The 15,200-nt window shown below is 40.7% G+C and overlaps 1 protein-coding gene across 8 annotated transcripts in view; it reads left to right on the forward strand.

Annotated features, from left to right (window-relative positions):
• The window catches only part of RABGAP1L (RAB GTPase activating protein 1 like), a gene marked incomplete at its 5' end in the record, with an annotated part of 248,705 nt that overhangs the window by 129,542 nt on the left and 103,963 nt on the right, over positions 1–15,200 (forward strand). For all 8 annotated transcript variants that reach the window (XM_084290877.1, XM_084290880.1, XM_084290878.1 and 5 more), the window contains one exon: positions 14,112–14,225. In XM_084290877.1, the coding sequence (XP_084147003.1) occupies positions 14,112–14,225 (114 nt within the window). The remainder of the gene's footprint in view (positions 1–14,111; positions 14,226–15,200) is intronic.

Raw genomic sequence — 15,200 nt, forward strand, 5'->3', positions numbered from 1 at the left:
TTACTTTGCAGTCAGGAAAAGAATGAGTGTGAGAAGCCTGTAGTGTGTTCTTTGGGACTCATTTCATCCTCCGACCTTGTTCTGCACAGCTTCAAAGTGATAATACACACATTCTTATAAACCTATATGACATTCTGTTTTAAAATAGAACTAAATACCAGTTTACAGAAAGCAGCTTCATAAATTGCTTTTGACCTTCTAGATTAAAATTCCTTCTGGATTAAAAATTCTAACAACCCAAAACTTGGATGGATCTCACTTCTATGTGCCAAATGATCTGAAGTAATGTAGGCTATTATCTGTAAACCTCAAAGGCTACCAAGTATTTCAGAAGGAACAACCCCTGAAAATATAATAGAAACATTGTGTGACTGATAGATTTTACCTACATAGAAATACAGATGTGAGGCAGAAATGGCTGGAAATGGATGTAGATATGAATGCGTGATGAGAGAGAAATGTAAACTCAGAAGTAGTGAGAAGCTATCTTTTTTTCAATAGTTTCTGATACACATCTATACATCTGTAAGTCGATCTTTCAATTACTATTTCCTTCAGTTGGCAAATTAACAGTTGTACCTGATGGTGAAAGTTGCAAACAGCCTAGTAAAACTCCTTGAATTAGGTTTAGATGAGCCATGATCAGATAGATAAGGAATCACACAAGATAACAAAATAAGATAGGGAAGTGTCTGTTAAGAAATGCACTGAAGCTACAGTAATGCTTGTCAGAAGGAGTAATAGGAACAGGAATGAACACTTGTGATCTGTGTTGTTTTCAGTAGTACCTGTAAGTACCCAGGCTAATGTCAGTAATGCCGCGTATTCCATGTGTTCTTCAGTCTTGGCTTCTATCGGCAAGAAGTGAGCATCAGTATCAAAAAATGGCAAAATGCACTTAAATAATCCCAAATCAGAGAAGCAACTTCAGGAAGTCTAAAGTTCAATGTGCATCGGCTTTATAGGAGTTACAGAATTCTTGACGGTAGGATTGTTTCAATAGTGTAGTATATATTTAAAATAAGAAAAGAAAGCCTTTTCATCGATCTAATAGCTATAACCAGATTTTACAAAATTCTGTAGTCTGCATAGTGCAAAAGCAATTTGGATTTTCTTTAAAACTGATTTTTATTTATTTAAATGAAGATAAGGTATTTGATTTACAGCTTCCTTTTATGCAACAAGAACTAAATACAATCTCTCTGGTACTTCTCTTTTGTCTTGTTTTGTTTTATATCCCATGATTTCTTCTTGTTCCTCTCCATTTTGCCATCACTTCTTGGCTTCATTTCTGTCCCTTCAGTCTCAGTCTGCTTCTCCCCTGCCCTGTACTTCACTCCCTCCTTGCTGCTCATTGCCCAGTGACTGCTTTGCATGGTGACAGTCTGGCAGTGTTTGTTATCTTATTCTGCTGCTGACCAGCCCATCGTAATCATGTTTGTGAAGCACTCGAGGTCATTCAACCACAGGTTGAAACCTTTCCTGCACCTCAGGCAAATACACACGTAATGAAGTAACTCAATTCATGTGAAGTATTTAGTCTGGAAAGCCAAGAGGATAAAATAAAGGAGGAAGGGAAGTGAAGACAAGGTTACCTCTTCACTGTAACCTTGTCTCTGTATGTTATCCTTCTTTATACAACCAAAATGTGCTCCCAGTTCCATGGCTCTGGGCGATTCCTCTGCAGACAGCAGCTTAATGTGAGTTTCCTTGATTTATGAGGAGTCATTTTGCTGGCAGTTTTGAGAAGACTTCAGAAGTCCCAAGAAATTGCCTTTCCAGCCAGCCCTGCCAAGCCCCAGGGGAGGATGCTTCTGTGTCTTTCCAGTTTTCTGTCATACCTGACTGGAGGATGCCTGCTTGTTACAGCTTCTGCCTACCACCAAGATCCTTTTAGGTGCTCTCAGAGGTGCTAAGGGTGTGGATGTTACTAAGCCTACTTAATTTTCTGGTGTTTTGTGGGTAGGCTTTGAGTTTTGGCAGACCTCGATATAGATCCTGGTGGATGAAAATTAATTTTGTGTGCAAGCAGCCTTATCTCTAAAAAGTGGGGAAATAATCTTCTTTGCGTCAAATGTAATGATCAAGTAACATAATAAACAAGGCTCCAGAATTATAAAATTGTGTTCAATTGATGATTACTGTTGAAAAATACTGTAAAAAAATATAGTTGACTTCAGAGAAATTAACTTTTTTTTTGGGGGGGGGGAGGAGGTGTGGGGGGAAGGAAGGGAGTGTTGTTAATTTTTACCCATTGAGCTTTGCTTATATATCATGTGGTTTTCAACATGGATGTTACTGTAAGTGAGTAACACAGCTGAGACATGTTTTGACTTTAAATGCATGGAAGGCACTTCTGTAGCTGTAAAAGCAAGAGCTGTCTCATGGTATTTTTCCAGTAATATCCTTTGTGTGAAGGGATTAACATGTTTTTGTGATTTGTTTTCATTTTATCACTGTAACTTTGTTTTATTCCTCCATGCCTGAGGGTTTTTACTGAAGTGGGCTCATTGCATCTTCTGATGATAAAAATAGCTATTTTCTTGCGTCTCATGGTTATTCCTTGTTTCTGATGGGATGGTAAATCATTGATTTTCTTTTTGTTTTGCAGATTGGCACGAATGTCAAAGTTGCCAAGGAGGGCAGTGTTGATCCAATTAGAATTAGCATATTTAAACAGATTCCCTTTTTTTGTCCTCAAGAATGTATGCACAGACAGAAATTTTGTTCATGTGTTACTTTTGAAAACTAAGGAATTCAGAGATCTTTGTGAATTGACAGCATTATCTGTAAACCCAGAAAACCTCCCCATTTTAATCAGAATAATTGGAATAAACTAAACTTAATCATTAAATAAGAGGTAGATGTAGGCTCTGTTGACTGATTCCAAGAAGAAAGAACAACTGAAGTATCCCTGGACTATAGGCTTATGCCTATACAGCAGGTACACTCTGAGAAGTAGTATATAGAAAACAGATATCATTTGAAACTAAGTTAGGGTTATTTTAGTGCACTGTGCTGTCTTTGTACTGTCTGGTCTTTATTGTTATGACCCATATATGACCAGATTAATGCTCTCTAATGTCAGTACTATATTGATCTGAATCTTAGGTGGTACTGAATCTAAAGTGAATTTCATTTTCAAACAATAGAAATAAAACAGACCAAAATACAAAGGCAAAAATGGAGCTGCTTTTGGTGATTCACACACAGCCCCATAGGTCCCAATTATTGGCAGAGCTCTATAGCGTGGTCTTTCCTTTGTCATCTGCAGCTGTCACACTGCTGGCTCTGCTGGTAAGAGTGGGATTTAGGGGACTTCAGGGTTTATGCTGAATTAAGGGATTGAGGTAGCCTGAAAGCGCTGCTTCTGCTTGTGAATTACAGGTACAATTAGAAGGAGCTACTTAATGTGGTCATTTCTAGCCCCCATTCTGGGCGCCAACAAACTGGAAAGCAGCTTGGCAGAAAATGACCTGGGGGTCCTAGGTGGCACCGAGTTGAACATGAGCAAAGGAGGTCTCTGGTACCCTGCTGCTGCATGAGGAGGTCTGGGGGAGCTCGTCCATGTCTCTAACTACCCCCACAGGGGTATGGAAAGGACAGAGCCAGGCCCAGAGGCAGGGCTCAGCCCGCAGCCCCTCAGGCAGCACCTTGGGGCCTGGCACAGGCTGCCCATGGAGGCTGGGGGGCTCCTCCCTGAGGGGCTTCCAGAGCCGCCTGGACGTGGGGCTGGGCACCAGCTGGGGGGACCCTGCTGGGGCAGGCCTGGGGCCTGAGGAACCAGGAGCCCTGTCAGCCTCAGCCGGTCTGGGATTCTGTTATTCTCTTCATTGCAGTATTGGTTCATCTGCCACTGTATGAAAGATTTCTAGTAATACACTCAGATATTGACTATCAGACTAGGGAGCACCTGCTTAAAGCTACTTTATCTATACGGGGCATTATCAGCAGGTGAAGGCCCCTTCATGCTACATTAAACAGGAGAGGATTTGAGGAAAGGGTTAAAGCAGAACTGTAGCCCCTGTGTGTCAGCATCTCTAGATTGTTTATGTCCAGGATCCATCTTGCAGCAAATTCCAGAGCTGTGTTCACAGTACGTGCCACCTTTGGTGACTGTGGTGGCTCAGCAGAGACTTGGGTAAGCGCGGTTTCAGCAGCTGTCTCTAGTGTCTGATACACTCAGAAAGATTCAGTGAGGAAATGTACATCAAGTGTTGACCAAACAGTAGATGAAAAGAACGTTATTTCCAGAATTTTATTTAAAAAGCAGTAACAAACAGAATAATATCTTATGTAAATGGTATACTAGCCTTGCATAGCTTTTCCTTTTAGCACAGTGTTGTGTCACCTCCATAATCACTTCTGTGTTAGGAATAAAAGTGCTCGACATACACTAATTGCTTATTTGTGGATATTATCACTCTAGATTTATAAATGAGGAACTTGATGCTCAGAAATTAATAAACAAAATTCAGTATATCTACAATTGAATCGGGTTCAGAGGCAGAAATGAAAACCATGTGCTTGTATTTCTGTCCTTTTCTCTAACCATCTGGCTGGCCTTCATCTTCTGCAGTGCACTGATTCCTGAAGCTGCAATAAAGACTTTAAGATATCATTGAAGAGTGGTTTTGGTGTTAAATACTCCAAACAAGCTAAAGAGCCTTGCTCTTCAGTGTTCAAGTCTGATATGAATGCCGAGTGATACCAAGGGCTGCCAGTGAAACCATCAGGTTTTGTATTTCTTATACAAAGAACAAACAAAAACACATGGACAAAAGTAGGTTTAATTTCAGAATTAGTAAAAACATGCTGAAAGAGATGCTGACTACACAGACATCTACTTGGTCAGTGATGCTGCAGGAGATGAATCTTGTAGGCACTAGGTTTTTAAATGAGCTTACTTTTTTTAAATGTTTTTTTTAGCTAGTAACTGTAGTTTTCTTTCTTATGTAAGAAAGAAAAATCTTTCTTGTAGTGAAGATTTCAAGACACTTAATAAAATTGAGCAAAGTTTTGTAGCACTACCTTTTTGATTTTATGTAAACAGTTTCAACATAGTCTTTCACAGCCATCTGCCAAGGGTGCAGTTCAGTATTGCTTGTTAGAAGCAGGCTTACCTGCTTCTGGAAGTTACCCAGTGAGTTGGTGGTAGAGTTGGGAATATTTGAATTTCAAATTACAGATTAATCACAAAAACATTTTTTCTAGCCTTTACAAATAGAATTGCATCTCTAACAGAGGAGACATAAGCAAAAACCAGATCTAAAAATAAGCAAACCAGAAGGAACTTGAACAAAATTAACTTGCTACATAAATATGTTAGTGGATTAAATTTTTTTCTTGCCTGTTAATAAGGTAGTGCCTATACACTTTTCTAAGATAAGAGGTGAACTACTGGTGAGTAACCTGGACAACATGTCTTTCACCTGGTCTAATTGTTCTGTTCTTCGTATCCTCTGCAGAGGTGAACCTTCCTAAGTAATAGCTATTAAAAACAAGAAAAAAAAAAAAAAGATAAAATCCACTGCTTAAAAAATTCTCTCCTCTCCACCTTTTAACAAAAATGTTTGATATCATTTTTGCTTAAGATTGTCTGACACAAGTAAAGCCCCAAACACAATAAAATCAAAATTGAAATGCTGTCATATCTACAAATAGATGCACATGGCCCGTCATGCCAACTGTACATCATATGGAAAAGAAAGAAACCCAAAGCCATCTGCTTATGTACAGAGTTCCTTATATCTTGTGGGAGATCAGGGAGCTTTCAAGATAAGTGTTCAAGGGAAACTGGCTTCACAGCTTACTATGCCAATGGCAAAAATTTGAGCCTGGTGCATTCAAAATTTGATCTCTAGCCTGGTAGTACAAACAGCATTTTTCTTTTGACATTTTTCATAAAGGATATGGCAGAGGAAATAGAATAAATTATCTATCAGTCGCATACCAGAGAGGGACAGTGTAAAGAACAGGGGAAAGAGAATAAAACACAAAGATAGTAAAGGTCATGGAAAGTCTTTGTTTTGGAGAATGAGTGAGCACATGCAGAATGAGTATTTTGTAGCTGATCTAATCTTGCTGTGATTTGCTACAGAAAAATGTCATCTGGTTTGTGACTGATTGATGGCTCAACCCTGATAAGAGCTGAGCTGCTTCTGCCTTACCTGTGAGAATGCTACAACAGCATGTCGTTTTTTATAGCTGCATGTAGAATAATCGTTGCATTTATGCCAAGGAGAGAAGAGAGACTGACGCTATATTCAGTTCTAGGTTTGAGCTGCCAGAAGCACAGGTCTGCTCAGGTTGGAGCTACTGATGGGGGGGGGTCTTTCTGCTTGGGGAAAGCAGTTTTGCCCAAGCAATGCAGCGGTCACAATTTGCAAAGTGCAGTTGACCAATGTATTTACTGAGCTAACCTAAGTGTTATGTTCATGTCAAATATCTTGATGTGTGCCTTTTTTTTAAAGTCTCTACAGAGTAATCCACTGCTTTTTTCTCAGTTTGCTTCTTTGTTAATTAGTACTCTTGTGTGTTTTCTGCTCTCTGCTGAATAAAAGCTGATGATGATAGAAATACCTATTTATAGAAAAGAGCTGAACTACAAGGTGTATATTACAAAAATGCTATAGAAGAACTGAGCATAAGCCAAACCTCTTTTATTGACTGTTTTTAAAAGGAAGAGCTATTGATTTTTTTTTTCCCCAGATATTTATTGGTAAAGAACCTGGGATTTTGTTGGATCACACTTCTACTGAGAGGGCTATAATGTGTATGGAAAATGATGAGAGAAAGGGGTTGATGATATTTCATAGAGGTATCATCTATCAGAGGTCATTGTCATCTGGAGAGTTCCCAGATGACTGGAGAGTTGCTAGTGTGACACCCATCTATAAGAAGGGTCATAAGGAGTACGTGAGGAACTACAGGCCTGTGGGCCTGACCTCAGTGCCAGGAAAGGTGATGGAACAGCTCATCTTGACTGCAATTATGCAGCATAAGTCCTGTGAGGGGCTGCTGAGGGAGCTGGGGGTGTTTAGTCTGGAGAAGAGGAGGCTCAGGGGAGACCTCATTGCTCTCTGCAACTCCCTGAAAGGAAGGTGTGGGGAGCTGGGGGTCGGCCTCTTCTCACAGGTAACCAGTGATAGGACTAGAGGGAACGGCCTCAAGTTGCTCTGGGGGAGGTTCAGGCTGGAAATGAGGAGACACTTCTTCTCAGAAGAGCAGTCAGGCACTGGGACGGGTTGCCCAGGGAAGTGGTGGAGTCACCGTCCCTGGGGGTATTTAAGGAAAGGTTGGACGTGGTGCTTAGGGACATGGTTTAGAGGATGACATTGGTAATATGGTGCTGGTTGGACCAGATCATTTTGGAGGTCTTTTCCAACCTTAATGATTCTATGGTTCTGTGATTTGTGTGCATGTGCTGGCACAGTGGGATGGTAGGTTTCATTGAAAGCAGGAGTTTGGGAGCATGTCAGTAATAAGGAGGGGCAAAGCTGCATGCTAGGTACATGGCTCATTGCAGACCAATACTGACTGATTTGTGTGTTCTGTGCTTGCTACCTATTTGTGAAGGTGGAGAATTTAAAGCTATTAGTCCTATTCCCATTAGAGTAACACACATCTTAGTTGTATGTGTGGAACTGTATAAGAACACCAAAAAAATCTTTAAGGAACAAAATAAGCAAAATGAAAAACAAAGTTATTTCTTCAGCAACGTGTGTCGCGTACTGAAACAATGTCTAATAACATGGACTTGACAGTCAATAATTACATTTACAGCATTTCAGGATTAAGAACCATGAATGATGCGTTTCCACATCATGTATCTCTGGCTAAAAGAGTGATAGACACCTGTGGCAGCCTGGGAGTGTTGCTTTCCATATAGGTCACAAGAGTTTTGGTATCTAGTCCCAAAGGAGCACGACACATCAGACTTACGATGCACTGTAGTATTAGATGCTGAAAACATTTTGATTATTTATTTTTTCTTATTTCCTGACACTGCGGTACCTGGCTATTTTGGGGTAGTGAAGAGATAAAGCACGGGTGGGACAATCTGATGAAAGATCAGCTGCTTACACCTCACCAGAAATGCAGACCTTGTAATTGGGTTCATTCAGGTGAACTTGTGCTGACTCTTTGGCACATATAAATCATTTTGTTTCTGCATGTAATGGAATAAAACCAAACCAGAAGGGTTTTTTATGAGATTAGAGATAAACCTTTGGAACTTAAGAGGTGCGGTATAAAATTGTCTACTCATATGCATTCTGACTCAGTCTCAATCACCCACAGTTCTGTGGTTTTGGTGTCTTCTTCCCAGAATCCCTGCCGTATTGTATACAGAAAGAATAGGACTTATCTAATGGGCAGGGTTTTGTTTGTTTGTTTTTCCTTCCCCACTTATTATTTTTCATTGTGTAACCCTGTGCCTTACTATAAACCATTCAAATCAGGATTTGAGGATGAAGTTATTATTTTCCGATTTGGCATTTCTGTAGGACTCAATCACTGCAGTATTTCTGCACTTCAGATGTTAATTGATTTCCACAACACCCCACTGAGATGGGGAATTATTATTAACCAGGGAAATGGAGCACAAGGATATCGAGGTCAGAAGTACTGCTCAGTTTGAGTGCCAGGTTTGAGACACCTGTGACCTGGTTTATTGTTTTTCTTAGTATTCACATAAAACTTTTGAAGCAACACTCCTTCCTTTCCTTGCGTTGTAAGTGGTTCTGCATTTCTCCATACCGAGTCCACAGCGGTAATACAGGCAGCTATGTAATAAGGAAAACTCAACCAACGACTTGCAATTTTTCTTGTGGAAGCTGTATGCCTGTTTTCACAAAAGAATTTAAGGGTATTAGTTTGGAAAAGGATCTGAGTCTTAACAACCAGCATCAAGAGGCCGTGCCCTGAGAGATTTTTCTGTCTTCATTGCATTCTTCTGGCACATACCATCCGTATCCTCCAGCTCTTACAACAAAGGAAAGCAAGGCAGGAGGCACTTTTACCGCATAAGCCAAAATCCATCTCCAGAATAGGTACTCTCAGGACAATACATGAGCAGGAATCTCATTTGAAGTGTCTGAAGTGCTCCTAGTTAAAACATAATTCCTGATTCATCCAATACACAGTGATTGCCCTATATTTCTTACTTTGAGTGCCTCTATAGCCTTAATTTTCTTTTACTGTTTATTTTAATGTAAATAGCTTTCTTTCTCTGTATTTCTATTTCAGTCTGCCTTCTGGCATCCTACGTCCACATTCAGTGGCGTCTCAATAGTGCAAAACAACAGCAGTGTCGACGAGTCAGTATACCAGTACAGTTGCTTCACAGTTGCAGAACTTCAGCTGTTTTAAAGTGTGACGACTCAAAATAGAGAACTTGTTCAGTAGGATGTCAGCTGTCATAAAGTTGACATATGAAGATAATTCTTTTCCTCAGTAGAATATTGTTTCTCTGAGTTGGCAGCACAGAAATTATTAGAAGTGAGAAAGATCGTTAGAACTCGTCATGCTTTGATAGCCATCTCACCTTATCTTTTTTTTTTTTTTTTCATAAGAAATTAATTAATCATGAGTTTCAGAAGAATAAAAACTGTCTCTGAAAGCCTGAATAAGGATAAGGGTAAACTAATCTGCGGTGGTACTCCTGAGAACAGGGCTATAAATGAATTCTGTTTGAAAAAAGGCAGAAAATTTAACATTTTTTTGTAGACATATATATTTTAGTAGTAGTTCTACACTGATCTCTCTGGACTTTTTTTTTTTTTTTTTTTTTAAACTCATGGTTTTGTAGTATTTCAGGTGGATGTTGTCTTTAGAGAAAAAGTTTGTTCTGTCTTTTATTTTAAATTTCTTTTTCTGTCCATTTAGTTTCCAATTATTTTCCCCTAGCTTTTTAGACGTGCCTGTTCTTACTGATGAATGAAGCCTCTGCTTCAGAATCCTTCCAAGGCAGTAAAAGTGAATTTGTATTTGGGCCCTTACACAGATATTTTGTGGTCCTCCTGTGGACATCTACGCTGGCAGCTTTTATGTGCTCACAGTTAAGGAAAAGACAGAAGTACAGGGAAGTCAAACATCATCTGCCTGTAGGACAGGAGAAAGATGAGTGTGGTGGACAAAGTGGCCCTCCTCTGACTTTCTTTCAAATGCCTGCATCTTTGCAAACTTGTGCTGAAGAATAAACAGGAAAATTATTTGTTTATATGAGAAAAAGTGATAATTATAAAGATACAAGTATAAAATAGAAGGGTTTTTCAAAGAGTGACTTGTTTACTGCCAAATGTAGGAAAAAGATGCTGAACCAAGATATTGATTCTTTATCATGCATATTTTTATGGGAGTTTTCACAGGCGTCTTTCACTGTTCATGCTGTGAAGCTTATATATTTCAGGTAGTTTCACGAACAGTCACCATGAACCACCTAGAAACTGGAGGAATTGAAGTTTTTAACATCATTCTTAAGGCTAATCGAGACTGTGCCACTTGAAAAAGGGTATTTTAGGCAGTGCATTACAATTACTTTGCAGTGGTCAACAGCACAGCACTGTTACAGAGGTCTGTGCTTTCGCAGGAGTTTTGTTTGCTTCTGCATCTCTCAAAGGCTGGGGTTGGCCTCATTCAGAGTGAGACCACCAGGGTCCCGTTCTCTTTGGAGAGCATGCCTGCAGCAGGATGGTCAGTCCTGGGAGGTGCTCCTGGGCAGTCAGAGAGGGATCAGACGTCAGGGTTTCAGCCTGTAGTGGGATTGTTCTCACAGCAGTATTTCTAGCATAAATCTGCTTCCAGACTGAAATTTGGGGCATTGATATGAGAGCACTGAGTTGCCGTCCTCGCTGTGGGTCCTGAAGTTTTGTTTGCTGCAGCTGTGCCTGACCAGGCGGCCCCGTGTGGTACGGGAAGCCCAGCAGGCTGTTACAGCAGGCTTGGTAACTGTTCTGTGCCGGTGGGTCTTAAATGCTGCTCAGGGCAATTCCTAGGAATGTCACCAACCTGTCAGACCTGTCGGAGAGGGGGAGACTGCCATTATTTAGCTGCTCTTGTGTTTAGAAGCCAAGTAAATGAAAATACTCATTAAAGAAGTCTGTTTAGAGAGCTGCTCATTATTAAACATTTATTATTATTCCTGGTTTTGTTGCATGTGATTTAGACTGCGTGGTTAGTTTCAGTCGCTAATAGTTGTGTGATGCTTAGAGATCCTGCAAGTCCTGATGGTAACCTGGTGGAAGCACAAAAGCATGTTTATTTTCTCCAGCTGTAGCAGCAAGTGTAATAAAAACACCTCCTCTCTGCAAGCTTTCCTCTTCTCAGCACATAACAACATGCCTGGTATTTTACAAAATACAGATTGCGTTGTTGCCTTGTACTAAAGATGTTACTGTCAAGCAAAGGGAGAGCAACAGTTGAGATCACTGAAAATTAGGGCGTCAGAAACAGAATATTCAGGATAGCAAAGATTCACAGAAGACCTGAACTTTGGGGGGAAAGTGGGGAGAGGAAAGAGGAAGACTGCTGTGTGCAACACCGGAGGATTGGACTGGGTCCAGAGGGTGTGGAGGAAGGATGGAGCTGAGGTGTAACACGGCAAGTTGAGAACAAAGGGAACAGAAGATTACTCAAAGGAGTGCTGGTAGAAAACAAGTTAATGCCACATTTGCACTTGATGCAACTCTAGCTATTGTCTTAGCTGCCATGGGAGTGAATGGAGAAACCACATGATTTCCTTGAGCTTAGGAAAAAAAAGGTTTATGATCTTTGGAAAAGAGGGCAGGCCACTCAGGAGGACTGTAAGGATGTTGTAAGGCCAACTGTATGAAGTTCAACAAAGCCAAGTGCTGGGTCCTGCACCTGGGGCACAACAACCCCAAGCAGAGCTACAGGCTGGGAGATGAGTGGTTGGAGAGCTGCCAGGCAGAGAAGGACCTGGGAGTGATGGTTGATAGTCAGCTGAATATGAGCCAGCAGTGTGCTCAGGTGGCCAAGAAGGCCAACGGCATCCTGGCTTGCATAAGAAGCAGTGTGGCCAGCAGGGCTAGGGAGGTGATTGTCCCCCTGTACTCGGCTCTGGTGAGGCCGCACCTCGAGTACTGTGTTCAGTTTTGGGCCCCTCGCTCGAGGTGCTCGAGCGAGTCCAGAGAAGGGCAATGAAGCTTGTGAGGGGCCTGGAGAACAAGTCCTGTGAGGAGCGGCTGAGGGAGCTGGGCTTGTTTAGCCTGGAGAAAAGGAGGCTCAGGGGCGACCTTATCATTCTCCACAGGTAACTTAAAGGAGGCTGTAGCGAGGTGGAGGTTGGTCTGTTCTCCCACGTGCCTGGTGACAGAACAAGGGGGAATGGGCTAAAGTTGCACCGGGGGTGTTTTAGGTTGGGTATTAGGAAGAACTTCTTTACTGAGAGGGTTGTGAGGCATTGGAATGGGCTGCCCAGGGAAGTGGTGGAGTCACCATCCCCGGAGGTCTTTAAAAGACATTTAGATGTAGAGCTCAGTGATATGGTTTAGTGGAGGACTGGTTAGTGTTAGGTCAGAGGTTGGACTAGGTGATCTTGGAGGTCTTTTCCAACCTAGATGATTCTGTGATTTTGATCTCTTGGGTTTTCAGTTTCCCATCTCTGGGGCAGCTGGGAGCTGCTTGCTTCATGGAGTCACAGACTCACAGAAGGGTTTGGGTTGGAAGGGACCTTGAAGCTCACCTAATCCTCCCCCTGCCATGGGCAGGGGCACCTCCTGCTGGATCAGGTTGCCCAGGGCCCCACCAGCCTGACCTTGGGTACTTGCAGGCAGCTGCCTTATTGCACAGCGTAGGTACACTGTAGGGCCTTTATGGGATTAAGAAACCACCTAAACCTGGGAGATTACCTGGTTGCTGACTCCAGCGGGTTTAAAACTTTTTTTTTTTTTTTTTGTTTTTGTGGAGAGTCCTGGATTACAAACTGTAATCTGAGGGCTTCTCTATGGTAAACAGATGTATTTTGTTCTCAAGATAAAAGTGTTTATAAAGGATTTCTTTCCTAAATCGCATGTGTAGTTTCTGTTGGTTTTTCGTTCAGGATTACAAAGGTAATAATTAAAAGCAGTGTTTGCTATTTACTGACCTAAAGGTACTATCTCCTACTGAGAGTAACTGGAACCCAAAGATAATGGATTAGCTGCTGCAGTTCCAGCTCTGACGCTTTGATATCACTTCCTCATACACACAGTAGCATTTCTCAGCTCTTTTTGCAACGATTTCCAGCTTTTCATAGCAATACAGTGTTGTAAGCAATTACTTCTTTATCTACAGAGGCAGGTATGGCTAGAGATCAATTCAGTTGACTAAACAGGGGCATTCGGTGTCATTTTAGATGTATGTGGGTATGCAGATCGTCCATGTAGAGCTTGCAGAGATGATGCAGCACTTACAGGAGGCTTGTATCCTTCTGCAGTAGCAGCTGCTTATCAGGCAAGGTATTTTAGGGCTTCTAAAATGGCATTTGACACACATGTTTAGGCACCTGAACTTATCCCTAGTTCCTTGTCAATGTAAAAATGAAATTAAAAGCTATTGAAGGTGTTCTAATAGCAAGGAGGATATGAGATTTACCTGAAAGTATAACATTTTCTTGTACTATTTCTGATTTTGTTCTCTTAAAGACCACTTAACAATGGACTTTGAACATTTCTAAGTAATACCTCTAATTTGTAATTAACATGGTTTTTATGGTAGATTGATATACATTTAAAATTAATACCTCTGAGCCTTTGAGAGATGGTCTGATTTTCTTTTTTTGCTTGTAGAGAAATACAGTAAGCATATGTTCTGTAGGAAAAATGCACCTACAATTAAATAACCAGTCATTTTCTATGAGTTCTGAAGTTGAACTGCAAGCCTGAAGGGCAGAAAACATGCCACGTTGCTCTTGTTAAACTGTCAAATTATTACTGCGTTCAAAACTAGAAGCTTTTCAGTTTCTTCCCAAAGCATTTTTGGAGTATGACTCAGTCAGTAAAGCAGTTATCTAACGTAACCACATCGACTGCACATAGAATTTTGTGTTCTGTTTGTTTAATTACACTGTTACCAAGCCAATATTTTGGGATTTTTCTCTCATTTTACAGGATTCTGCTCAAGAGAGTGTCATCACACGAGATATTCATCGTACATTTCCAGCACATGATTATTTCAAAGATACAGAAGGAGACGGTCAGGAATCTCTATACAAAATCTGTAAGGTACAGTCAGTACTCTGAATTTTCAAGTGTTCATGTTTTTGCTGTGATTGTATTTTGCCCTGCTAACCTTGTTCTGATCCAAATCACTAATCAATACATTTTTAACACTTTACTTGGATGTATGTGAAGAATAATACTAGGTATCCTGAAATAGTTTTTGTAACTTAGCATTTTGTATCTCCTAAGATGCACGTGAGAAGAGCTGAGGCTCACGTGAGTTTTACTGACAGGCAGCTTGCTATCAGAGGGCCGTTTCAGTAGAAGAATGGTGGATTAAAACTTTTTTCCTCCCTCCTGGCAGAGAGGATTTCAGAGGAAGAGAAATCCACAGAGCAAACTTTGCAATTAGATTAAGCAGGAATATCTCTGAGATAATTATCTAGAGAACAAGTTAGCTGACCTTTCCACAACTGATTTCTGTGTATAGCTTTTCACTCACAACTTCAGAGCACCTCTGATCAAGGAAAAGTCTAATGTTTTTCAATTTAAATACATATATAGGGAAGGTGAAGTACCAAGTGAACAGATTTGGCTGGGCTATACAGATAGAGTTTTGTTGCTCAGGAGGGATCCGGAAGGTAGAACATTGCAGCTAGATAGGTAATTCTCTTGCTGTCAGATTTTATTGTGTTTTTGGCAGTTAGTTTTTGTTTTACATTTTTTTCTACATGTAGAAAAAATGACAAAGACATTTCTACTGCTCTTCTTTTCCTTATTACTCTGTTTCCTCCTCCAGCTGATTTATAGACAGAAATGATGGAGTTGTCATAACAAGTAGACATGAGTGTCCTGCCTTTGGGGTATATTGATACGTATTCCTGTTCTTCAGATAAATTCTATGGTGATACAGTCTGCTATTCAAACAGTAATTTGGACAACTGTTAAAAATAGCTGCTTAGGTTACATATATTGAAGTTCATTGTCCTAAATAATCCACATAAAAAATTAATAATAGGAAAATAAAAGATCAGGGAG

Source organism: Netta rufina (genome assembly GCF_964035555.1).
Source record: "Netta rufina genome assembly, chromosome: 8".
NCBI lineage: Eukaryota > Metazoa > Chordata > Aves > Anseriformes > Anatidae > Netta > Netta rufina.